The sequence below is a fragment of the Erythrolamprus reginae genome, chromosome Z (genome assembly GCF_031021105.1).
Source record: "Erythrolamprus reginae isolate rEryReg1 chromosome Z, rEryReg1.hap1, whole genome shotgun sequence".
NCBI classification, from domain to species: domain Eukaryota; kingdom Metazoa; phylum Chordata; class Lepidosauria; order Squamata; family Dipsadidae; genus Erythrolamprus; species Erythrolamprus reginae.
In genome coordinates, this window is record NC_091963.1 from 104,466,145 (window position 1) to 104,493,275 (window position 27,131).

Consider the following 27,131-nt stretch of genomic DNA (forward strand, 5'->3'; position numbering starts at 1 on the left):
TTTGAAATACCGGTAGTTTGCACGCCACTTACTAGATTGGTGCTGCTGAAAGGGCATAGGCAGAATTTGAGGAATACAGTACAATTTCTCCTGACGTTTGACTAAAGCACTAAGTAGTTGGGATTACAGTGTTCCCTCGATTTTCGCGGGGGATTCGTTCCGAGACCGCCCGTGAAAGTCGAATTTCCACGAAGTAGAGATACGGAAGTAAATACACTATTTTTTGGCTATGAACAGTATCACAAGCCATCCCTTAACACTTTAAAACCCTACATTACAATTTCCCATTCCCTTAGCAACCATTTAGATCATTACTCACCATGTTTATTTATTAAAGTTTATTACAAAAAATATTTATTAAAGTCGGATGAAAGTTTGGCGATGACATAGGATGTCATCGGGCGGGAAAAACTGGTATAGGGAAAAAACCCGCAAAGTATTTTTTAATTAATATTTTTGAAAAACCGTGGTATAGACTTTTCGCGAAGTTTGAACCTGCGAAAATCGAGGGAACACTGTATTCAGTTTCTTGCCTGTATCACTTTGTATGTCTCAATTTGTAAGTTAGTGGCTCCTATTTTGTATCCAACTCAGGGATGGGTTCCACTTACCTTCACTACCGCTGCGCATCATGATGTTTCGTATGTTTCACTTCCGCACATGCTCAAAAGGTGGTTTCAAGGTGAAACACAGCTGAGGAGCTGCTTAGCTGTGCTTCGGATGAAGAAATAAAAGTTGGCATTAACCTGGGGGTAGGCGGGGGAGGACTTTTTCAACAACAGAGGGCTAAGATAAGCCATACAAACAATAACAAAAATTGCCAAAAATTCCCTCAAAAAGATGGCGGTGCGCATGGATCGGCACAGACAGAACTGGATCCATGATGCCAAAATTACATCATTACGTCAATGTGCAGGTTTACATTAGGTGAAACCTGACTCAATAGCAATAACTGTGGGAGGGATCTTAGAGCAGTGTTTCCCAACCTTGGCAACTTGAAGATATCTGGACTTCAACTCCCAGAATTCCCCAGCCAGCATTTGCTGGCTGGGGAATTCTGGGAGTTGAAGTCCAAATATCTTCAAGTTGCCATGGTTGGGAAACACTGTCTTAGAGTACCAGTGGACTGTTTCTTAAATGTGAACCAGCAATGTGAACAGCAACCAAAAAACCCCAATGCAATCCTAGATTACATTAACAGAGGAATAGATTCAAGATCACAAAAGTACTAATATTGTTTTATAAATAAAGGCTTAATAAAACCACAATTGGAAGACTGCATCCAGTTTTGGTCACCTCTTTATGAAGAAGATGCTGAGAATTTGGAAAGAGTACAGAAAAGAGCAACAAAGAAGATTAGTGGTTTGGAGACTAAAATTTATGAAAAACAGTTGCAGGAATTGAGTAGTTTAATGAAAAGAAAGACTGGGGTGACCTGATAACAGTGTTCCAACATTTGAGGGACTGCCACAAAAAATAGAAGGGGTCAACCATTGAAATTCTTGAACTGCACCCGAAACGTGCCTCAGCTGATAATATCTAGCAGACTCTTACTAGATAACTGTGACGGTCGCATCCTTGACACCTGGCCTCATAGTATTGACTATGTGTCAATAGTGATGGTGCCCTCTGCAGCTGACGCATGGTGGAAGTCTGTCATTGGGTGCATTTTCCTTTTTGAATCGAAGGTGGTGAACTTCTTCATCACTGTCAGATCAGCCTATCTCTCAGGATGCATGCCGACCGTTTTTGAGCTCTTTTTGGGCTGTTTGCTTGCTGTAGTATCTCCCTCAAGTTAGTGGATGCCTTGACTGCCCTGGCCTCGTCCAACACAATCTGGAGGGTGCCGGTGGGTCTTGAAAGTAGCCTCCATTGGAGGTTAATGTCTTGAATTCTGCAGATCATTCAGTCGAGCTGTAGCTCATCTAGATCTGGAACTCACAATGGGCAGCAGTCTTGTACAGTGTGGCAATGTATTCATTAATGCAGTGTTTCCCAACCTTGGCAACTTGAAGATATCTGGACTTCAACTCCCAGAATTCCCCAGCCAGCATTCTCTGGCTGGGGAATTCTGGGAGTTGAAGTCCAAATACTGTATCTTCAAGTTGCCAAGGTTGGGAAACACTGCATTAATGGACTCCCCCTCCTTCTAGTTCTGCAGATTGAAGGTCTGCCGTCGCACGAATTTGTAGGGTTTCGGGACATAACAGGTCTTGAACATTGTCTGTAGGATGGACCAGGTGACTATCTGGACCGATGTTGGTTCAGCGAGTGCCTTGGCCGTCTCGAACACATCTGTGCTGCAGTAACTCAGGAAGAGCACTCGTTTGCGGTTGTCTGATAGCCCAAGAAGGTCATTTGCCTCCATGAAGCATTCGAAGTGAGTCATGTAGATGTTCCAGTGTTCCCATGCTGAGTTGAAGAGATTTGACAGGCAGGCATCATCATGTCAGCTGAGTTGGTGCTTTAGAAAGGCCATTTGTCAAAGACTTACTGGATTGTGAGGTTGTCAGCTCTTTTCTGACCTATCTGCCTTCCAATCCCACCTTCATTGCCAATGTTAGATAGGGTGAATGGAAGAGGCAGACAGAAGTGGCTTCAAAACAACAGCTCTTTATTTGGCAACTATTTACAACATAGTAAAAGCTCTGTTTACAATCTATTTACAACCTATTAAAAGCCAGCCCTTTTATAGGGAGCTGCCAGGCAGTCTAGCCCACGGCTAGGCAGTTGCCTCTTCTATGACTTGTGGACTTCAACTCCCAGAATTCCTGAGCCAATCATGCTTGTAATCATGAAAATACCGAGTGCTGATTGGCTAGACCAGGGGAGGCCACTTTGGCTACTCCTAGTCTAGCCAATCAGCAGCCAGTATTTTCCCTCCAGAATGGAGGAGCTGACTGAAGCCTATATGCTTCAGTCTGAGAATGTAACAAAGCCCTAGTCGCCATCTGTGAGGCTAACTGCCATTAATACTTCTTCCTTTGTAGTGGTTTGTTGGCTACTTGACTGCAGACCTTTTGGTAAATTAATTTAAAACCAGTTTGTTATTTGTCTCATCCAGATTTTATTTATTGGTTTGTTCACCAATTCCTATTTCCTTCCTCTCATTAAAAATCGTTTAAAAGTGGGTTGAAGGGGCATCTGGGATTCTTTCCGGAAGAAGATCTCTCCATCTGTAATGCAGTTAATTTTAACCCGGCCTCCTCCTACGCTGCACTCAGCGCCAGATAAGAGCCAAGGCCCCTGTTCATTTGGGTGGCCGAGGCCTACACTCTCCTGCTGCCTGTTGCCAGGAGACCATTGATGGACACATTGAGAATTCCAGCAGCTGGGAGTGCACTTTATTATGGGCTCTTTCAGTTGATTATCCTGTAGGAGGGTCCCTGCTGACTTCGAGTCAGAGAATTTCCTTTCATTGGCAGTGGCCTCTAGCTGCAGAACCAACCCCCATGTATGCTTCCCATGGGCAGCACCCAAACACTTGGCTACATTTCGCCAGAGGCCTCTCTTCATTGGTAGTCCTGCCAATAATACCTGGAAAAAAGAAACAATTTCCAAACTCTGCAAAGGTTTGTCTCTGCTAATTAAAAAATGCAAAAAATGGAGATTTTAGAAAGCCACTGTGTTAATTAATCTGCAAAAAGACAGTTTTTCCAAGTATTCTTGTATCATTGTGAGTTTCTGGTAGTAAGCACAGACTGTCAAATTCAATGCTATCTCATGTTTCATTTCCATGGAACATTTTTTTGTGAAAAACTAAGGCAGTTAAATATGTAATATGTTCAGAAGGGACCAACTAAAATATATTCTTGGTCATATTCCAACATATCTGCCAGATTCTGAAATCTATGGGTGGTCTCATTATATTGTTATCATTAGGTGTCACTGGACATACAGTATGTATGCTTGGATGGGGTTGTCTGCTGTTTTTGTTAAAGAGAGGTAACAAAATCTTTGGGTCGCTTTCTGGTCTGTATGTATCAGGGGTAGGCAAAGTTGTTATTATTATTATTATTATTATTTATTTATTTATTTATTAGATTTGTATGCCACCCCTCTCCGTAGACTTGGGGCGGCTCACAACAATAATAAAACAAAGTATAACAAATCTAATAATTAAAAGTCACTAAACCCCCCTTATTAAAAAGCAAAACATACACACAAAGTTGGCTCTTCTATGACATGTAGACTTCAAGTCCCAGAATTCCTGAGCTATCATGATTGGTTCAGGAATTCTGGAAATTGAAGTCCACAAGTCATAGAAGAGCCAACTTTGCCTACCTCTGGCATATAGAAACATAGAAATATAGAAGAATGACGGCAGAAAAAGACCTCATGATCCATCTAGTCTGCCCTTACACTATTTTCTATATTTTATCTTAGGATGGATATATGTTTATCCCAGGCATGTTTAAATTCAGTTACTGTGGATTTATCAACCACGTCTGCTGGAAGTTTGTTCCAGGGATCTACTACTCTTTCAGTGAAATAATATTTTCTCATGTTGCTTTTGATCTTTCCCCCAACTAACTTCAGATTGTGTCCCCTTGTTCTTGTGTTCACTTTCCTATTAAAAACACTTCCCTCCTGGACCTTATTTAACCTTTTAACATATTTAAATGTTTCGATCATGTCCCCCTTTTCCTTCTGTCCTCCAGACTACTGTATACAGATTGAGTTCATGAAGTCTTTCCTGATACGTTTGATGCTTAAGATCTTCCACCATTCTTGTAGTCCGTCTTTGGACCTGTTCAATATATCCTAAACCTTCTGTGACAGGCTGTGTTTATCTAAAGCGTGGTTCTCAACCTGGGTGTTGGGACCCCTTTGGGGGGGTCGAATGACCATTTCACAGGGGTCGCCTAAGACCATGGGAAAAGACAAATTTCCCATGGTTTTAGGAACTACAGCTTCTATTTTGGTCCCTTGGAACATATTTTTACAATCCGACCAATCAGGTGTTTACAGTGGGGGTGTCCCTCTGACTTTCCTGCCTATCAGCTTAAAGCTCTATTGGGAGAATTGGTGCTAGACGTATGGTTGGGGGTCACCAAACATGAGGAACTGTACTAAGGTGTCACGGCATTAGAAAGATTGAGAACCACTGATCTAAAGTCTTATGCGTTAATTTTAGACCCAAGGGATCTAGTTATGGACCCAAGGCAGAGGTAGGTTGTTCCTGGTTCGGGCCAGTTCTATAGAACTGGTAGTGGGAATTTCCCCCTTCTTGCTGAACCAGGAGCGATGGCCAGCTCCAAACCAGCTCACTCAGCAGCACCATAGGTGCCGCCATTTTATTTTTTGCTTCTGCACATGCGCAGAAGCCAAGATTTTGGTAGTGCGCAAAGCGCATGCATGTGGTTGTGCAGCACAGCCATGTGGCATGCAACACATGTACGCCTACGCAGTGTAGGAAGAAGCAAACCAGCGGCGAGGTAAGTTAGAACCCACCCCTGACTCAAGGAAATGTGCAAACTGAATTTGAACATATGTAAAATATATTTCCACGTCTCACTGAGTAAGTATTTATTTATTTATTTATTTATTTATTTATTTATTTGTTTGTTTGTTTGTTTGTTTGTTTATTTATTTAGATTTGTATGCCGCCCCTCTCCGCAGACTCGGGGCGGCTCACAACAAAGTGAAAAACAATTTATAACAAATCTAAATTTCTACTAAAAACATTTTAAAAACCCCATTTTCTAAACACACATACATACACACATACCATTCATAAATTGTATATGCCCGGGGGAGATGTCTCAGTTCCCCCATGCCTGACGACACAGGTGGGTCTTAAGGAGCTTACGAAAGGCAAGGAGAGTAGGGGCAGTTCTAATCTCCGGGGGGAGTTGGTTCCAGAGGGTCGTATTGCTTTCTTTCTTGCGGGAGCAGAAATATGAATTTCTTAGCAGAAACTCTGTATTCTAGAAAATAGTGAATCTCCACCTATTTTTTTATTCTGAAATTATGCTCTTTATATTGTCTTTGAATAGGAAAAGTACCTACAATAATGGCACTTAACTTGCATTAAAGTATGCTTAGCCCGTATCTCTCAACAACTTAGCAACTCCTTTCCTTCACAGCCTGTACTTGTACAGCTTGATTTTCCAGTGGCAACAAGGTTACATAAATTGAGGTTGTTGATCCTAATTCTAGTTGGATCAAGCTCTGTGGATAGTCCTCGTTGGGGGATGGAGCGTTTTTGCTTCATCAAGATTACTTCAGAGAGTCACTTTTCCTTTCTAAACATGCTCAGCTTGAAAAATTAGTTCTGTTGTCAAACTCGGCCAACTGCTCCAGGGATGATGTGAAGACATTATTGATCTGATAGGAAAAAGAGTTTAGCAGCAGATATTCCTTGAAGCAGCCTTCTCCAACCTGGTTCCCTAAAGCAGTGCTAGTCATGAAGTTGCAGAAATTGCCTTAAGAAATCTAAGAAAACAGGATTGCTATGCCAATTTTTTGATTTAATATGCAGATACAGTGGTAACTCTACTTACGAACTTAATTCGTTCCGTTACCAGGTTCTTAAGTAGAAAAGTTTGTAAGAAGAAGCAATTTTTCCCATAGGAATCAATGTAACAGCAAATAATGCGTGCGATTTGGGAAACCACAGGGAGGGTAGAGGCCCTGTTTCCTCCCAGGAGATTCCTAGAGAGGCCCCACGGAGGCTTCTACCGCCTTTTCCAGCCCTGTTTCCTCCCAAGAGATTCCTTGAGAGGCCCCACGGAGGCTTCTCCCTGCCTTTTCCGGTTACAGTTTCGGAGGCTCGAGTTTGTAAGTAGAAAATGGTTCTTGAGAAGAGGCAAAAAAATTTGAACCACCTGGTTCTTATCTAGAAAAGTTTGTAAGTAGAGGCGTTCTTAGGTAGAGGTATCACTATATCTGTAATGGGTGTCAGCTTTTCTGCCTGGAAGACTCAATTCAATCTCTTACTAAATTGTAAAGGGAATTTTTATTTCCTGGGCTTATAACCATCAGTATTACATCTGTTACCATTCCTACTTTGTGCAGTTGTTAATTACCATTGGTCATTTCCCCCTTGCTTTTCTTCTGAAAATTAAATAACAAATGTCGATGAGGCCATTGCACTTAGATTTAGATGCGATCCACCCATTGATGAATTTCTTAGTAGAAACTCTGTGACAAAGAATTCCAGACCATCATTAGTAACAATAAATAATTAGTTTTGATATATGGTTGTCTTGAAGCCTCAGAAATGGTCATCTTTTTAAAAAACAAATTTCTGATCGCTTAATTTAAATATTTGGCAGATAGTACATCCCCCCCCCCTTTAAGCAAGTCCTATTATCAGAGACCCCTTGCACAAATCCCTCGAGTTGTTTTGGCAAGGCTTTTCATAAGTGGTTTCTCATTGCTTCCTTCTTAGGACTGAGAGAAAATGTTTGGCCCCAGGTAGGGGCCGGATTAAAAAGAATTAGCAAGGGGTTCTCTGCCCAGTTGCTGGGTAGGTGTGGCTAGGGCCTAGTTGGCCTCATGCACAATAACTAGAGGGCATTTTTGCCCTCCCCAAGCTCCAGAAACTTTCCTCAAGCTTTTAGTTGGGGACAGCTCTGGAGGCCCTCTGGAGGCCGGAAACGGGCCTGTTTCCAACCTCCCCGAGCTTCCAGTAGGACTGTTTTTCGCCCTCCCAAGCCTCCGTGAACATCCTCCACTTATGTGCATCTAAAATGGGCCATGTGGGGTTCTTTGAACTGCACAGAGTCTCCCAAACGCTTGTGTCTCAGGTCATGTACTGTAGCTGGCTTCATGTTTAAATGGGATTAGAACTCACAATCTCCCAATATTGGCTCTCAGTTACAACATTAGAGGATAAATTTTTGATTTAAATCTTCCTCAGCTGCAAAGTCTTTTACTGTACGTAGTTCATCTGGTCCACTTAAATCATTTGTATAGTAGACCCCTTTTGTAGGTATTCCAATTTACATTCTAAAGTAATAAAAGTTTTCCTTCGCTAATAATATATTCTGTAACATTGTAAGGTAGTCTTTGACTAACCCCCATAATTGAGTCCAATATTTATGTTGTTGTGAGATGTTTGTTAAGTTACAACCTTTCTTGTCAGAGTCATTAAATGAATCACTGCTGATGTTAAATAACACTTAACAGTTAAGCTTCTCCGTTGACTTTGCTTGTCAGAAGGTCACAAAAGGTGTCGGGTCACAAAAGGTGTCGGGTGATCTTGGGACACTGCAACTGTCATAAATAATGAATCAGTTGCCAAACATCTGAAGTTTGGTTACATGTCCATAGATATGCGATAATAGTCATAAGTGTGAAAACAGGTCATAAGTAACTTTTTTCAGGGCCATTAGAATTTCAAATGATAATTAAACAAACTCTTGTAAGTCAAGGTCTATCTATATACCAAGAAACCCAAATTCTTTGACCAGAACTAATGTAGAAGTAGTTGTTTTGATTAACATTGTTAATTATGGATAATGAAAATGAAACTATTCCATTCAATTGTTGTTTTACTTAAAATCTAAGGTCTGTTAAGATTTAAAGATATAAATTCCAATAAAGTAACCCCTACATTATTCTTTAAAAGAAGTTCTTGTTGCAATTTCATGTAGTAATTGTGTTCTTTACTCCAGCAACAGTACTGTTTATTTACTTATTTGTATCTTGCCTTTATTATTTTCACAAATAAATCAAGGTGACGAACATACCTAATACACTGTCCTACTATTTTCCCCATAACAACAACCGTGTGAGTTGGGTTTGGCTAAGAGAGAGTAACTAGCCCAAGGTCATCTACCTTGCTAAGGTGGGACTTGAACTCATGATCTCTGGGCAGGCTGGTGCCTAACCTTTGTTTACCTTTGTGGATCATGAATTTTACAAATCAGATATTTTATTGAAATTCCCTGGCTGTTTTCCATTATTTTAGATATTTTCCCACTCTCTAACGTGCATTGTAATCTAATCCATTTGCCATTCATTAACCTATGTATTCGTTCCACCTCATCAATTGCTTAATTCTGAATGTTGGAACTATGTGAAAGTATGTTTTCTTTGCCAGCTGAGATCTGCCATCAGTATTTCTTCCTACTTTTCTAACTGTTATTTGATCAGAAGCTGTGATATTTGTAGGAGAAGTTTCTTCTTGGCTGACAATCTTCTTCTTGGCTGACAGTCTTCGGAGAGGGGCGGCATACAAGTCCAACTAATAAATAAATAAAATCACAGATGGGTTTCAGCAGGTTCTGACCCCTCCCCCATCTATTATCTGCCTCCTGAGTCTTGCTAATCGGGAGAAAATGGGACTTTTGCAATATCCTTCCCCTGGAGTGGGGAGGGACCGGAGATTTTGCAGTATCCTTCCCCTGCCACGCCCCTCAAGCCATGCCACACCCATCAAGCATGACCAAAGAAGCGGTAATCAAAAAAATTAAATCCCACCACCGCTGACAATGACTCTTTGACAAGCTGAAGCTGATTCTTCTTCATTTTCTCATCTGCCTTGGGAAAGACTTTATGGGGAAAGAAGTAAAGAATGGGGGGGGGGGGAGAAAGAGAGAGGTGAGGACATCCATTCCAGATATCAAGCTTATTGTTAGCTGTTCTGAGTTTTATAACTAACCTTCTTAGCTAAACAGTGTTTTTTTTGTTTAGCAAAGCAAAATAAGTACAGTGATACCTCGTCTTACGAACGCCCCTTCATACGAACTGTTTGTGATAGGTTTATGATTTGTTTGCCTTATTGTAAGAACCATTTTCATTTTACGAACCCGAGCCCGGGTGCGTGGGCTCTCTTACTGGGTGTGTGCTCTCGTACTGTGTGTGCGCTCTTTGACCTGCCACCGGGATTTCCCTGCCTTGTGACTGTCACCGCTGGGATTTCCAATTTGATTACAGCCCCCGCCGGGATTCTGCACTCGGAGAAAGTGCTCGGAGAAAGCACTCTGGACAAAAGTGCTCCCAGTGAAGGGGCTGCAGGAGAGGCGGGGCAAGCATTCCCAAAGTGCTCAGAGAAAGCAGTCTTGCAGCCGCTTCGCTGGGAGCGCTTTTGCCGAGTACTTCCGGAATGCCCGCCCCGCCTCTCCTGCAGCCCCTTCGCTGACAGCCCTGGACGAAAGCACTTCCAGCGAAGGGGCTGCAGGAGAGGTGGGGTAGGTGTTCCCAAAGTGCTGGGCGAAAGCAGTCTCACAGCCGCTTCGCTGGGAGCGCTTTCATCCAAGTGCTTCTGGAACCCCCGCCCTGCCCCTCTTGCAGCTCCTTTGCTGAGAGCGCTTTCATCCAGGGCTGTCACACCATTGCACCAGAATACTTTTTACAACCATGTACCTTTTTCACAAACTTCAAACTGGACATCTTTCAGACTTGTGGACTTCAGCTCCCAGAATTCCTCCTCCAGTCAGGCTACATGGGGTAATTAGAAGGCAAAAACACAGTTTTTGTGAAAAACTAGCCATTTTTCACTCTTTTTTCATAAAGAATGGGAGCATTTTTGCCCTCCACCAGTCCTTCTCTGCCGACTTCCCAGACTCTCTATCCACTCCATTTGTGTGAAAATTGGGCGGGACTTTGGGAGGCAAAAATGGTTCTATTTAGTGTTTAAGAGCACCAACATTTCCACCCTCTTTTAGGGTGGCATCTTATACCCTGAAAAATATGGTATACTGTATACATGAGAGGCCTTCAAGCTACATATGTATTTTTGCAATAAAGCAACAGTCAATAGAAAGCTGAACTGAATATGCTAGAGATTTCAGGATAAATTATATTTGATGAAGAATTATTTTCATTGATCACATTGAAAACAGCAGAAGCAAACTGTCTTAAATTACAATTCAATTCAATTCAATTTAATTTATTAGATTTGTATGCTGCCCCTCTCCGAAGACTCGGAGCGGCTCACAACAACGATAAAAACAATATTCTAGCGAAAACAAATCTAATATTAAAAGCACATAAAACCCTATCATATTTAAAAAACAAACAGCACATACATATCCAAACATAAATATAAAAAAGCCTGGGGGAAAGGTGTCTCAACTCCCCCATGCCTGGCGGTATAGGTGGGTCTTGAGTAATTTACAAAAGACAAGGAGGGTGGGGGCAGTTCTAATCTCCAGGGGGAGTTGATTCCAGAGGGCCGGGGCCGCCACAGAGAAGGCTCTTCCCCTGGGGCCCACCAAACGACATCGTTTAGTCGCCGGGACCCGGAGAAAGCCAACTCTGTGGGACCTTATCGGTCGCTGGGATTCGTGCGGTAGCAGGTGGTTCCGGAGGTACTCTGGTGCAATGCCATGTCCAATGTTAAAATCAAAAGAGCCTCCTCACTGAGTCTGCCTCTCTTATTATATTGCACAAGTTATGAGAACTGGAAACTCAGTTTACATTTTCTTCTGATTCTTCTTGACTTCCCAGCTTAAGTTGAGGTATTTACAGGTAGTAAGGTTGTTTCCCCCCCACACACACTGTGTAATCAACATTGGTGGGCCATAAATTCTTGCCCCTGCCCATGGCCATAAAATCTCACTTGCCCAACTATTTCATGAACAGACATGTGTCCTCCTAGCCCAAGGCACATACTTGAGTAGACATTTGAGTAGCAAATGATACTATGGCCCCATATTCAAGCTGTTTTCGGCACCTTGTCATCTCTATAAAGGCAGAGAACAAACTTCAGTATAATAGAGAGTGCATATCTTTGATTCACCTGGCCCAGGTCCCAGCTACCTGGAAGCTAATGTACTCTCTTATTCAAAGAATTGGAAGGAGCCAGGGATTACATGTTCAGACCCACCAATTTATTAAAGCTTTGATGAAGTATAACACAGGACTCAAAACAAGGACAAAGTAATATCAGACCATTTTGAAAAGCTGGGAAGAATGCGGCCTTCTCACATTGGTCAAAGAAGAGCAATTCAGTGCCATCCAAACTTTCAGCTCTTGAAAGAGGAGGATGAAAAGGTATAAAGAAGTATAAAAAGTAAATTTACCCCTTTTGAAGAAGAACTTTAATAATGGATCGCAGCAAAAGTAAGCAAATGTTTGCTCGGAACTAGAGAGGCTTCAGTCCTATTTTGGATAAGGTGTCCTGAAGGGAAGTCAAAGAATGGCCTTGTTCCTTCCATTTCCCCACAGGGGAAAAAGTGGGCTATAATTATGCAGGGTCTCCCTGTGTAGCAGAAGGGTCCCACCTCATTCTACCTTCAGCAGAAAGAGATTTTCATTTAAAAAAAAAAATCCAAAATGCACACATATTTTAGGACCTATCTATCGTGCAGTCCCAAAAAATTTACTCAAAGCTAGAACTTTAAATTTAAAAAAAGAAAGAAAGAACTTCCATGAACAAAGGAAGAGAGCAACCAAAGCTGCTCTGGCCAGAGGTGGTGGTCGTGGTGGTTCTTATGCTGCTGCTTCTCATTGGGATGCTGGAAGAGGAAGAGCTGCTATCGGGGAAGCGAGCTGCCCCAGGAGGGCCGGAGAAGAGCACAGCTCCTCACGCATCAAGGTGCCACCGAGAGCCCGGCTTGCCAGCAGGGGAGCCACTGCGGGGGGCCAGCCAGTCACTCCTGCCCCTCGCCTTGCGGCTGCTGCTCTTCTGGGACAGCCGAGCCAGCGAAGTGCTCCAGACTAACAATGTGTGTTGGTGCTGCAGGCTAGAGGGCTGAGGATGCACAAGAAGCCCGCTTAGGGAGGGCGGGAGGGAGGCCCCACCCGTCCTGGCTGACGTCTGCTCCCATAGTAATTTATTTTTATTTATTTATTTTGTCCAATACACAATTAGGGTTTTAGTGGGTATATGTGTGTATATACACATAGTAAAATACATGATGAAGGTTATAGAGGAGATACTCATAGTAAAATATATCTAAGAAATAATAGAAAAGAAGATATAGTAATAGAACATATCAATGAAAGAATAGAAGAAGAGATATAGGAATAGAAGAAAGGTATAGGAGATATAGGAGAGCAATAGGACAGGGGATGGAAGGCACTCTAGTGCACTTGTACTCGCCCCTTACTGACCTCTTAGGAATCTGGATAGGTCAACCACAGATAATCTAAGGGTAAAGTGTTGGGGGTTTGGGGATGACACTATGGAGTCCGGTAATGAGTTCCACGCTTCGACAACTCGGTGACTGAAGTCATTTTTTTTACAGTCAAGTTTGGAGCGGTTAATATTAAGTTTAAATCTGTTGTGTGCTCTTGTGTTGTTGTGGTTGAAGCTGAAGTAGTCGCCGATAGGCAGGACGTTGCAGCATATGATCTTGTGGGCAATACTTAGATCTTGTTTAAGGCGTCTTAGTTCTAGACTTTCTAGGCCCAGGATTGAAAGTCTAGTCTCGTAGCGTATTCTGTTTCGAGTGGAGGAGTGAAGGGCTCTTCTGGTGAAGTATCTTTGGACATTTTCAAGGGTGTTAATGTCTGAGATGCGATATGGGTTCCAAACAGATGAGCTGTATTCGAGGATGGGTCTGGCGAAAGTTTTTTAAGCTCTGGTAATTAGTGTGAGATTGCCAGAGCAGAAGCTACGTAGGATTAGGTTTACAACTTTGAAGCCTTCTTGGCTATGTTGTTGCAGTGGGCTTTGGCACTTAAGTCTTTTGTTAAATCTTTAACTGAGTGGGGGTTATCTGTGATAATTTGATTATTCAGTTCGTATTTGGAGTTCAGATTCTTCTTCCCAATGTGCAGGACAGAGCATTTGCTAGTTGAGCAACCACTAAGAATCCCCTTTGCATCTTTGGGCATGCGAGCTGTTGTCTGTTGCTCTTTTGGGTTCTGCTGCACCAGTCAGCTGATACTCACATGTTCAGTAGCACTAGAAGAGCTGCTCAGAGCACTTGCATGTACCGGGAAAATGATGTTCCGGTTTCTAGTATGTGCATTTTGCACTGGCCATTTGGTCTTTGCGTGCCCATCCATGCTGGAACCCGGAAGACTAGGTGGCTGGCGTGCATGAGTGTTGGATATTATCAAGAGAAATAAATTAAACTTGAATCTGGGAATTAGAAATGTAGATGGCAGAACAAGAAGAGATAGGTTCAAGGAGGAATGGATGCTGAATTAAAAAAAAAAGAGATCAGTTTGAAGGAAATAAATTGTTTGCCAGCTTTCCCAGTGTTGTACCATTTGCGACAAAACAAGATTTGGAATCAAATCAGTCCCTTCCAGATAGCAAATCACAGTAAAGTATATTTTGGAATAAGCAAATCTTTAAAGAAGAAAAGAAAAGAAAAGAAAGGATAGACTAAGTGTTTTAAAACCCAGTTCTTCAAAATCAATTTGTTTCACATCCCCTGCTGAGAAATATGAATGTGTGACTCAGACGCAGACAAACCAGCTGGGATGAATTAGGTTATTACAGGAAATCAATAGGAAGTTATTGAAACGAATCACCACGTTAAATTGAGTTCATTGTATTTCCTAAAGAAACTGTACAACTGTTTTATTGCATGTTGTGAATCTGGGGGAGGATTATATTGAGGCATGGAATTATACTTGGGAACATGTGTGCTGACTTTGGTTAGGATTTCAATAATTGGATAGTGACACAGGAAGTGTAGGTTTTTCTGAAAAGATCTGAGAAGTTCCTGCTTGGCTTGGAAAAGCTTGGATGGATACCAGATTTCCACTATTGAATTGCACATTGAATTCCAGAAAGCAAAAAAAAACCCCTTCCACCCACATTTATTTCAAAGCAGTTTATTATATTGCCATCCTGCTCTGCATTTTTTTAATTTCTCCAGAATGCCATGCAATGAAACAGGATAATGACCTCTTGGATTTCTGAGTCTCAACTGCTAAAAGCCACATTCCATTTTTCCAGGAAAAATATGTTTTAATTATATTTATTTATTTTATTTATTTTTATTTATTACCGGTAGATTTGTATGCCGCCCCTCTCTGAAGACTCGGGGCGGCTCACAACAGTAAAACAGTACAAATCCAATAGTTAAAAACAATTTAAAACCCCTTAATATAAAAAACAATCATACATCTCAGACAACCATACATAAAACAGAAACGGCCCAGGGGAATCAATTTCCCCATGCCTGAAGGCAGAGGTGGGTTTTAAGGAGTTTGCAAAAGGCGAGGAGGGTGGGGGCAATCCTAATCTCCGGGGGGAGTTGATTCCAGAGGGTTAGGGCCGCCACAGAGAAGGCTCTTCCCCTGGGTCCCGCCAGACTTAACCGGTCGCTGGGATTCGTGCGGCAGAAGGCGGTCCCGGAGATATTCTGGTCCGATGCCATGAAGGGCTTTATAGGTCATAACCAACACTTTGAATTGTGACCGGAAACTGATCGGCAACCAATGCAGACTGCAGAGTGTTGGTGTAACATGGGCATACTTGGGAAAGCCCATGATTGCTCTCGCAGCTGCATTCTGTACGATCTGAAGTTTCCGAACACTCTTCAAAGGTAGCCCCATGTAGTGAGCATTACAGTAGTCGAATCTCGACTACTATATATAGTATGAAATCCTGCATATACAGTATAGTAGGAAACCCTGCATGTTGCAAGGAATAGCAAAAGTTATTTTCCTAACCCAGACAATCCATGTCCATGCACCTAGATTCTCATATTTTTCTTTTTTGGAAAACAAGATACCGTATATGTACCTGAAAAAAAAAAGCCAGATATTTTAGCAGTCGACAGCACATCAAGTTAATATTTTCATATTCGGTCATTATAACAAGTGAGTAATGTAAATATGAGGTGGAAACCCAGCTATTACAAGAAATAGACTATTGTAGATTGTTCAGCAAAATAGAATTGAAATATTTGCGTATACAATATGTGACTTCAGTCACTATTGCTCTTACTAGTTTTTGAATTAGAAACACAGACTCCATCCTGTGCTAAAAAACCTTGTAAAGCTGTTCATGTTCATTTTAATATGCATTAGGCCCTCACAATGGAACTCTGCAGGCTGTGAAATTGTGCACATCAATCAAGTGTATACATATCCACATCTATTAATCTGATTTAGTCCTGCTAATTAGGAGTCAAGATAGGATGTTCTGTGGGGCACTATTGTCCACTCAGTATATACACTAGACCAGAGGTCCCCAACCTTTTTTGCACCAGGGACCGGCTTTAAGCTAGACCAGTTTTCCACGGCCCAGGGGGGGGGGCTTTGGTCAAATGGGGGTGGGGTTATGGAGGGGTGGAGCTTAGTGACGCAGCCCTCCACACTTCTCCACAGGGCGGGGAGAATCAGGAGGCTCCTTTGGCGGCTGGGGGCTGCCTGGCTTTGTGATTTTGGCTGGGGGGGGGAGTTAGGAAGGTCCTACTTCTCCCCCCCCAGCCAAAAATTCAAAGCCTATCTGTTGGATACGGGCGATGAGTGGGACAGAGCGGCCCGGAAGCCTCTTGCAGCAGCTGCCACAGCCACCGGCTTCGGCGCCGCTCGTCCCGCTCATCGCCCGTATCCAGCAGATAGGCTTTGAGTTTTTGGCTGGGGGGGGGGAGAAGTAGGACCTTCCTAAGTCCCCCCCCAGCCAAAAACTCAAAGCCTATCTGCTGGATACGGGCGATGAGTGGGACAGAGCGGCGCGGAAGCCTCTTGCAGCAGCTGCCACAGCCACCGGCTTCGGCGCCGCTCGTCCCGTTCATCGCCCGTATCCAGCAGATAGGCTTTGAGTTTTTGGCTGGGGGGGGAGAAGTAGGACCTTCCTAAGTCCCCCCCCCAGCCAAAAACTCAAAGCCTATCTGCTGGATACGGGCGATGAGTGGGACAGAGCGGCGCGGAAGCCTCTTGCAGCAGCTTCCACAGCCACCGGCTTCGGCGCCGCTCGTCCCGCTCATCGCCCGTATCCAGCAGATAGGCTTTGAGTTTTTGGCTGGGGGGGGAGAAGTAGGACTTTCCTAACTCCCCCCCAGCCAAAATCACAAAGCCAGGCAGCCCCCAGCCGCCAAAGGAGCCTCCTGATTCTCCCCGCCCTGCCCGACGCCCCACCCTGTCCTGCATAATGTCCTCTGCCGGGAGGGCAGCGGCGCCGCGGACCGGCTGGAAAACCCCAACGGCCCGGTCCCGGTCCGCGGACCGGCGGTTGGGGACCTCTGCACTAGACAATTTTATAAACTTGTCAATTTTGAACACTGTACTTGCTTAAAAAAGAAAAATAGCTGAGATTCTCAAGATGTTCTTTTCTCAGTGATTGTTTAGTAATATACAATGAAATGTTTGGCTTGTATGCATTTTACAGTTTACATTTATTTTGCAGTGTAAAACTAAGATGTTAAATCCTGTCAATTTAATTCAAACTTTCCAAAATGATATATGATATACCTTGCCAATGAATAGATCCTAAGAAAGCAAAAAAACCCACGTCCCTCCATATAGTGCTTGGAATCACATCCTTTTGTTCCCCATCTAATGTTATCTTGGACAACTGAATTAATTACCATCCAGTTTTGCCACTCCAAATCTACAACTGAAAATCTCTGTTTTGTTACTTGGGATGATAAAAAATGGACCTGTGGGCCTGCATCTTTGCTGTTAGCAGGAAGGTACACTAATTTCTACCTTCTGCAGACTTTGGAGCTCCATAATGCCTTTGCGCTGGACTTCAGCCCTTTTGCAACTATAGTTTACTTTCTCTTATTTTCTAATGAAGGAAGCCAGGCTTATTGCAATGGAGGAGAGCAGGGAGTGCAGGCCAATTTCTGTGTTTGCTTATTGGTTGGCTAGTGGGAGCAGAGGCTGGTTAGGGCAATACCCTCAAAAACTGTGTTGAATATTTGATCTCGGATCATTGTGAGGAATTTGAAGGAATTCAGAAGTTGCACCTGTGATCAAAGTAACCAGGCATGTCTTACTTGCCATTTAGTTGAAATCCTATTGAGCAGCTCCTTCTTTCTCTTGAGCTTCATGATAACCCCCCGCCCCCTTTTTCTTCTTCTCAGTATGCTCAGGGACAGATATGAAACTGCAGCCCCCCTCGAGTCCAGAAAACCACCCGGACACCCTCCGTTGGCTCTATGAGCATTGCCAAGTTGTGCAGGGCAATCTGGAGATCACATACCTACCAGCAGACGTGGATACATCCTTTCTCAAAGTAGGTACAGTTTTAATGTGAAAAATGATGGTGTTTCCAAACTTCTTTGTTTTATTAGTTTGGGGATGGGGAAGGCGGAGAGGGGCGGCATACAAATCCAATAAATAAATAAATAAGGAAGGAAGGAAGGAAGGAAGGAAGGAGAGAAAGAGAGAAAGAAAGAAAGAAAGAAAGAAAGATAAGAAACACCACATGTTTCCACTTAGCTGCCCTTAGAATTTAAGAAGGTAACATTGCTGATTGGAGGTTACAAAAACATTGTCTACCAGGACCAACTCCAAATATTCACCACATTTAGTAAAGTATAGCTTTACTTGAATTTAGTTGTACATATTTTTATTTCTCCCTAAAAGGGCTTCAGTAGCTCACCTTCCTGCAGGTGAGCAACATAACAAGATGTTGACTTGGATGCCAAGAATTTGAATTTGATTGCTTATGCAAGGTTCAGTAACCCGTAAGCTAGTTTAGATTCTGTGACATGCTAAGCCATAATGAAATTTCATTATTCAATATTAGAAATTCAATTAGGCGAATCATTATTAAACAAAACATTCCAAAGCATAATATGTGAACCTAGTCTTTCTGTCAAACTCACAATTTACAAACCAGAAAAGTTGGCTTTAAGCAACACCTACAAGTTTAGAATAGACAGAATATGTGGAAACAAAGATATACTGTAGATAGGTATAAATAAAAAGTGAATGAAAATATAAATACAAATCATCTACCACTTCCCCCCTACATGCTATAATATTGAGTGCACTTACTATATTCATTATTTATATTATTAACCATGGTTTTATCAATAAGTTTTAGCAATATTTCTGATTCCTTCACAACCCACAGTTTGTAAATCACAAACTTTAGGTTTGGGAAACATTACTCAAAATATCTATTTGGGCTGAACCCAAATATATTGCAGTAAGCCCAAATATGCATTTTGAGTAGGGCTTGACATGTTCCCCAAATAATAACAGTATGTTATACACATAGAACAGTATAACCACAAGCTTTCTGTTCTTTGTATGCAACATGCTCAGGCAAGATTTGAGTCTGTTGGGTCAGGGAATCTGGTCTTCCAGCTATTGCCCTTCAGTTTTCATCTGACCCTGCCAGTATAGATTTAGATTTTAGATTTAATTGGATTTCTATGCCGCCCCTCTTCGAGGACTTGCGGAGGCTCACAGCATGTACAAAAAACAGAAAAACAGTAATAATCCAATTAATAATACATTAAAACAATCTTAAAATTCTAATTTAAAAAACCCTATCAATACTGTTGTGGTTAGCTCTGGCCCAGCTCCTACCCCAAGGACTGTGGATGTGGGGGAGACATCCACATGCTACAGGCCTGTTTTGCCTCCCCCCCCCCGGGTGGAATCTGCTGATGAAGGCTCCTCTGACCAAGAAGACATGAGTGACAGGGAGGAGGAGAGTGTGGCAGACAGCTCAGAAGGAGATCAATTATCTAGCTCCTCCTTGGATTCAAAACAAGAGTTTATTTATTTATTTATTTATTTATTATTTAGATTTGTATGCCGCCCCTCTCCGCGAACTCGGGACAGCTCACAACAAAAATATAAACGATCGTACAAATCCAAATAGATTCAATAAATTTAAGTATTTAAAATAGTTTTAAAAAGAACCCCACTATATTAACAAGCACACACACAAACATACCATACATAAATTGTACGTGGCCGGGGAAGGTGTTTCAGTTCCCCCATGCCTGACGACAAAGGTGGGTTTTAAGAACTTTACGGAAGGCAGGGAGAGTAGGGGCAGTTCTAATCTCCGGGGTGAGTTGGTTCCAGAGGGCCGGGGCCGCCACAGAGAAGGCTCTTCCCCTGGGGCCCGCCAACCGACATTGTTTAGTTGACGGGACCTGGAGAAGGCCCACTCTGTGGGACCTAATCGGTCGCTGGGATTCGTGCGGCAGAAGGCGGTCTCGGAGATATTCTGGTCCGATGCCATGAAGGGCTTTAAAGGTCATAACCAACACTTTGAATTGTGACCGGAAATTGATCGGCAGCCAATGCAGACTGCGGAGTGATGGTGAAACATGGGCATACCTACGTAAGCCCATGACTGCTCTCGCAGCTGCATTCTGCACGATCTGAAGTTTCCGAACACATTTCAAAGGTAGCCCCATGTAGAGAGCGTTACAGTAGTCGAATCTCAAGGTGATGAGGGCGTGAGTGACTGTGAGCAATGAATTCCGGTAATGATACAGCCACACATGCGGAGAGCGATGCATAGGCAGCAACAACTGAGAGATTATTATCAAAGAAAATGAGTCCACCTGTGGTTGGGTGAGGCTGTTGTGATTAGTGAGGCTGCTATAAATAGCAGCCTGTGGGTTTGGCCATTGTGGAGGATTATCTGATTGTTGTGTTTCATGACTGCTTTACTGACTTTGACCTTTGGTGTGCTGATTTTCCCCTGCTTTGAAACTAAACCAGAGCAAAGTGTGTTTCACTTTGTGAAAGAAGGACTGTGAATTGCCTCACAGCTGCAAGCTAAGTATTACAGAACTGATAAGGGACTTGTACAAATTACCAGTTTGTTTGGAGACGAGTGCTCTTTGCTATACCAAAAGAGGGCTTAGGTTAAGGGAATTTTCATTATAAAGAACATTGTTTTGAATTTTCAAACGTGTTTGTATCTGAAATTTGTACCTGTGAATTTTTGGGAGGAGTTCTACCAGAGAGCCCGATAGAACAAATATCAATAGTAAAGGAGGGTTTTTTGGCCTCTCTGCTCTGGAGGACCATATCTTCATCATGTTCTTACTGGGCGATCTTTTGCAAATACAAGCACCCTGAAACATTTATATTTCATTTTTGTCTCTCTGCTTCTCAGGATATCAGAGAAGTCCAGGGATATGTGTTAATAGCCAAGAATCACATGCGCCGTTTGCACCTGAACAGCCTCTTGATCATTCGTGGGACCCAGCTTTATGAGGAGAAGTATGCACTGGCTGTCCTAGACAATGCTGATCCCAGTGGAGACGTGGGGTTGCAGGAACTGGGCATGTTGAAGCTAACAGGTGTGTTAAGATGGGCTGGACAGTTTCTCAGAAAGAGGAATAGAAATAAGGATAGGATAGGATAGGATAGGGTAGGATAGGACAGGATAGGATAGGACAGGACAGGATAGAATAAGGATAGGATAGAATTAGAATTTAGACTAGACTAGACTAGACTAAACTAGAATCGAACCGAACAGAACAGAACAGAACAGAATAGAATAGAATAGAATAGAATAGAACTTGGAGGTCTTCTAGTCAAGTGCCTTATTTAAGCAGGAGAACCTATTCTATTTCAGATAAGTGACTCGTTGCTTCTGTCCCTAGAAAAAACAGCATATTGATCTCAAAAGAGACCCCACTGACAAGAGCTATGTGGCTGCTGTAAAGACAAGATTATCTTGTGACAGCTTCAAATACATTGTTTGATCTGTGCTGTTTGTGTGCTGAGGTTGACTTTAGCTATGCACTTTGCTTCATAATATGGATTTGACTTTAGGATTCTGACCTGGCAATGGATAATGGACCAATAATGTTTGTAACCTCAGCACACAAACAGCACAGATAGCCTTAAGAGCAACTCCAGTTCACATTTATAGAAATAAGAAGTGTGCAAATCTGATACTTCTAGAATTGCCAGGACACTGTTTTGAGCTCCAAATGATGTGTTCAGAATTTGAAATAATGTGGATTTGAAAAGTTTAGCTCACTTCTAAATGGGAAGTCTTGATAGGCCCATTTCTTAATGCTGAATTCTTGCCAACAAGTTTTAGCAGCTCCAAACTGTTCTATATTTCTGTTTACAATGAATTCATTGCACAAAGTATGAACAAAGGTTTGTTGGTAGTGTAGTGATTGATTGATAGTCTGTTCCTGTATCCCCACACAAAGCCCCCTTGAAGATATGCCGTCATATTTCAGTCTGAACTGCAAGATATGATATTTGTTGCTTAAATCTTGCTCTGTGCCATGAATTAATAATAACAGCAACAACAACAAAGTTGGAAGGAATCTTGGACGTTTTCTAGTCCAACCCCCTGCTTAGGCAGGAAACCCTAGACTACTTCAGACAAATGGTTATCCAACATCTTCTTAAAAACTCTCAGTGTTGGAGCATTCACAACTTCTGGAGGCAAGCTGTTCCACTGGTTAATTGTTCTGTCAGGAAATTTCTCCTTTTTTTCTAAGTTGCTTCTCTCCTTGATTAGTTTCCACCCATTGTTTGTTTGTTTGTTTGTTTATCCAATACATAATGAGGGTTTTAGTGGGTATATACACACACACACAGTTCAACTCTCAGGTGCTTTGGAGAATAGTTTGATTGCCTCTTCAGTTTACATTGCTTGTGCCATGAACTTATAAGTATGCCTTAGGCATATTTTCCTCAGCATAGATTCATTGTGATCATAATGTGCCAACCGCTTAGCTGGTAGTTACCTCTACCTCAAGCTAACTTCAGGAAGTGTAATGCAACTTTATACACAGCTTGTAATAGTTCAGCTCAGTTGTGACAACAGGTTGAACTTTCTAATAGACTAAATTATGTGGTTTTAAAGTAATGACCAAAACCAGACTGTTAACTCATTTCCCTTTGCTGACCCTTCCTTTCCTCCTGTTTGCTTCCAGAGATCTTAAAAGGTAATGTGATTATAGAGAGGAACCCCCAGCTGTGCTTCCAAGAAACCATACATTGGGAAGCTATCTTCCATAAGTATAATTGGCAAAACAATACTGAGATCAGCAGTCATCGCCGTAGGAACTGTAAGTATAATTAGTTAGACCCCGGGCTTCACAGGGAAATTATGTGCAGAGCTAAATTGTTGTTTTTAATTATGCTTTGGGATTATTTCATATCTCCTTGTTTCTTCTGAGTAAAGTTCGAAATTTTGGTTGTTTATCGGTATTGTTTAGTCTCTGGTAAAATTAAGAGGTCTTACCCTGAGATAAAGTGAATTTCATAACTGCCATTAGTGATACAAGTTGGCTTATGTTTGCTCTTATCTGGAGCTAATTCTGAAGTTCCTAGATATCATATCTGTGTTTTTAGTTTTCTACATGTAGCATGCCCATAATAACTGGAATAACAAATAGAACATAGATTTATAGACCCTGAACTTTATCTCTGCACTGGATTACTGTTTTCTCATTTTATGCTTCCCTGTAACTCTTTCTACAACCTGGGAGGTTGGATGAACCAGCCGTATTCTTTTCTTATCAACTTCCAGGTAGTGCTTGACTTGCAAAGCAATTATGACTGGAATTACTATCTGTAAGTGATGCAGTCATAAAGCATTACATCATAGGGCCATATCACTTAGCAATGGAAATTCCAGCAATCCCAGTTGCCCTATTAAGTGAGGATCTCATCTGACTGCAATTTTATGCTGGTTTCCCCATTGACTTTGCTTGTGGGAAGCCTGTAGAGAATGTCATGACCTTGTGACTACAGGATACTGTGGCACCAAAACTATTGAGAACCACCATAAATATCATTTGTTCAGTGCTGTTCTTACAATTGATTGTAACCCAATCATTTGTCTCTGTTTTCCTTCCTATTCTTACAGTATATCCACAGTTCATCTATTCAAAATGTCAGAATGAAAACCAACCCCACCATTAGCATTCTAGGAATTACCCATTTCTGACCTGGCTGATGTCATATTGTCAGCCTAATAAGCCAGTGAGCACTATCTAAGCTTTTAGATATTAGATATTACGTCTAATGTCAGGGTTCCAAATAGCATTCAAAATTAAATCAGAATCCAAGTCAAAGTATTCCTCAAAGTCCCAATTTATTAATAGAGCCATGTTAATACATCTGAGTGAAACCCAAATCTGAAGTCCTCCGGGTTTCACCATCCAGTTGAAAGTTCAAGTCCTTACACCCACAAATCCCTCACTTTATCCAATCTGTGCCGAGGTGCAGAGATAAAGGATGACTTTGGTTTTCTAGAAAGAATTTGTTATGTCTACATACTAACAACCTCATGCAATCCCTTTTGGAGGTGGGATGGTTTTGAATCTTTAAATTTGTAATTTACAAAGGCACGATTGGATTTTCTGTGCAACAGCTCTTCTTCCTGCTTGCAATAGTAATTGGTACATGCTGTTTTATTTGGCATCATAAGGTTTTGTATCATTTTTTGAAGTTAGCTCCATAGCCAATTTTATTTTTCCACCAAAAGGGTTTTTGGGAGGGATTGGAGTTTCCTTATTGGTAAGGGTAAAGGAACATTGGATTTACCTGAACGTTGCTTCTAAGAATGTTCCCCTCTCTCATTTTCCTACAGTAGAAAATGCATAATAGAATAGTATAAAGTGTGGCAGGCAACAGATCTCAAATAAAATGGCTTCGCCCTGACATCTGGATTCTATGCCCAAATTGCTGAAATTCACATGAGGAAAAGCTGAATTCTGCATTCAGTATTATATTAGCAAATATAAATATTTTTGTTTTGTTTTGTATAATGCCTTCTATAATATTTTCTGCTTTGTGTTTATTCACAAGGAGCATTGAAACTCTGCTCTTCTCCATCAATAATCATATTCAGACGTTTCTATCATTTGAGACTTGAGAAAATGTGTCTTACACGTACTCTGCTTGCTATTACAAATACTGTATAAGGACTAGAAACATAGTTTTTTAAAAAAATGAAAGCAGATATTCTCAGGATGCTGAATCCAGTACAACTGCATTTTGTGTCCTGGCAAAATTACAAGATACACAACAGTTTGCCAAGTTCATTTTTGCAGTCCTCCCAGCTGAGCACATCTGGTATCTCACAATTGTTACTTCTCCAATTTTGCATGTTTCTTCCTCCTAGATGTAATATTTTAAAAATCTGTTCTCTTTCCCTCTAGGCCCTGACTGCAACCAAATCTGCCCACATAATAACCACTGCTGGGGAGAAGCAAAAGGGAGCTGTCAAATATGTAAGAAGGAATATCACTTATTTGAATCTGGGAGGGAAAAATGCCACATCTCTCATACATGTGGAGAAATGATGGACAACATCTGTTTTAAAAATCCAGGATCCTAGGGCTTAAGAAATGCAGAACTTGAAAGATGTTACTGAATTGATCTTAAAATGTAAGAGGCTGTATAGATCTGGAGTTGAAGGCAAAGATTTAGTCCAGCAAAAGAAGACTACTGTTCCCCTGGATAATTGGCTCCATTGTCGAGTTACTATTAGGAAGATTTTCTAAAATTTACATGAAACCTGTAAAAACCTTTTGTAATATAAGTCCTTTGTTCAGTGTTCTGTGCTGCGATGACAAATCTTGAACAACTTTTGTAGGATAACTCTTTGTATAATATACAGTGGTACCTCTACTTAAGAACTTAATTCGTTCCATGACCAGGTTCTTAAGTAGAAATGTTCTTAAGTAGAAGCAATTTTTCCCATAGGAATCAATGTAAAAGCAAATAATGTGTGCAAACCCATTAGGAAAGAAATAAAAGCTCGGAATTTGGGTGGGAGGGGGAGGAAGAAGAGGATGAGGAGAGTCGCTGCCGAAAGAAGAAGGTGAGGTGAGGGGAATAGAAAAAATTAAAAACTTTAAGGCTTAAAAAAAAAAGAGAGACTCTGAGGCGGCAAGGAGGAGCCCTTATACTGCTCCTATACAGTAGGTGGGAGCAGTACAGAAATACTGCTCCCACCTACTGGCTTCCAAAAGGCCGCAAAGAGTGGTTTTGCTGGCAGGCTTGATGGCTGTGATTGTTACATCTAGGCATGACCGAATTGTGAGTGACTGGTATGTATGTGTCCTGATTGGACTGCTTTTTAAGGGTTTTTATCGATAATATAATGGGGTGTATTGCAGTTTTTTACTGTTTATGTTTGACTTCTTAATCATGATTAATCTTAATCATTGTATTGTATTTTATTGTTATAAGCCGCTTTGAGTCCCGCAGGATTGGGTGGCATAGAAGTCAAAACAAACAAACAAACAAGCAATAAAAATGGGTGAGCAGTGTGGTCGGGCGATAGGAAAAGCAAGTAAGATGCTTGGCTGCATAGCTAGAGGTATAACAAGCAGGAAGAGGTAGATTGTGATCCCGCTGTATAGAGTGCTAGTGACACCACATTTGGAGTACTGTGTTAAATTCTGGAGACTTCACCTGCAAAAAGATATTGACAAAATTGAACAGGTCCAAAGATGGGCTACAAGAATGGTGGAAGGTCTTAAGCATAAAAAGTATCAGGAAAGACTTAATGAACTCAATCTGTATAGTCTGGAGGACAGAAGGGAAAGGGGGGACAGGATCGAAACATTTAAATATGTTAAAGGGTTAAATAAGGTCCAGGAGGGAAGTGTTTTTAATAGGAAAGTGAACACAAGAACAAGGGGATGCAATCTGAAGTTAGTTGGGGGAAAGATCAGAAGCAACGTGATAAAACATTACAGTATTTTACTGAAAGAGTAGTAGATGCTTGGAACAAACTTCCAGCAGATGTGGTTGGTAAATCCACAGTAACTGAATTTAAACAAGCCTGGGATAAACATATATCCATTGTAAGATAAAATACAGGAAATAGTATAAGGGCAGATTAGATGGACCATGAGGTCTTTTTCTGCCATCTGTCTTCTATGTTTCTAAACCATACAGTGCCTTCTGGTTCAAGATGAGACTGGACTGAAGTCCTTTCTTCCTGCAAAGTATCTGAGAGCAGGGACCTCTTGTATGGGAGAGAGGTAGAATGACTGGTTTCTTCATTTCTGGCTCTCTGACAGTGACAAGCACAATCTGTGCCAGCAGCTGCCCGAGGTGCAAAGGAGGACACCCAACGGATTGTTGCCATGAGCAGTGTGCAGCAGGCTGTACGGGACCCAAGCATTCAGATTGCCTGGTGAGTGGGGCTGCTTTGGAGGCTTCTCCCCCAGCCTTGAGAGGTCTACTTCGTTGAACAGATTGCCACTTTCTGATTGCAGCAAAGTTGACACACAAAGCACACCAAGGCAACTAGACACAAGAACAGTTTTTTCCCGAACGCCATCACTCTACTAAACAAATAATTCCCTCGACACTGTCAGACTTTCTACTAAATCTGC

At 41.8% G+C, this 27,131-nt stretch overlaps 1 protein-coding gene across 3 annotated transcripts in view; it reads left to right on the plus strand.

The window, feature by feature from the left end:
- Positions 1-27,131, plus strand: part of ERBB2 (erb-b2 receptor tyrosine kinase 2) — an 86,616-nt gene that overhangs the window by 14,855 nt on the left and 44,630 nt on the right. The window contains exons 1-6 of one of the 3 annotated variants that reach the window (XM_070730036.1): positions 2,361-2,380; positions 17,898-18,049; positions 20,912-21,098; positions 22,704-22,838; positions 24,939-25,010; positions 26,814-26,929. In XM_070730036.1, the coding sequence (XP_070586137.1) occupies positions 17,915-18,049; positions 20,912-21,098; positions 22,704-22,838; positions 24,939-25,010; positions 26,814-26,929 (645 nt within the window). In that variant the 5' untranslated portion in view covers positions 2,361-2,380; positions 17,898-17,914. Of the gene's footprint in view, positions 1-2,360; positions 2,381-3,495; positions 3,573-17,897; positions 18,050-20,911; positions 21,099-22,703; positions 22,839-24,938; positions 25,011-26,813; positions 26,930-27,131 lie in introns of those variants that run through there. The other 2 variants (XM_070730037.1, XM_070730035.1) reach the window with 2 other exon arrangements.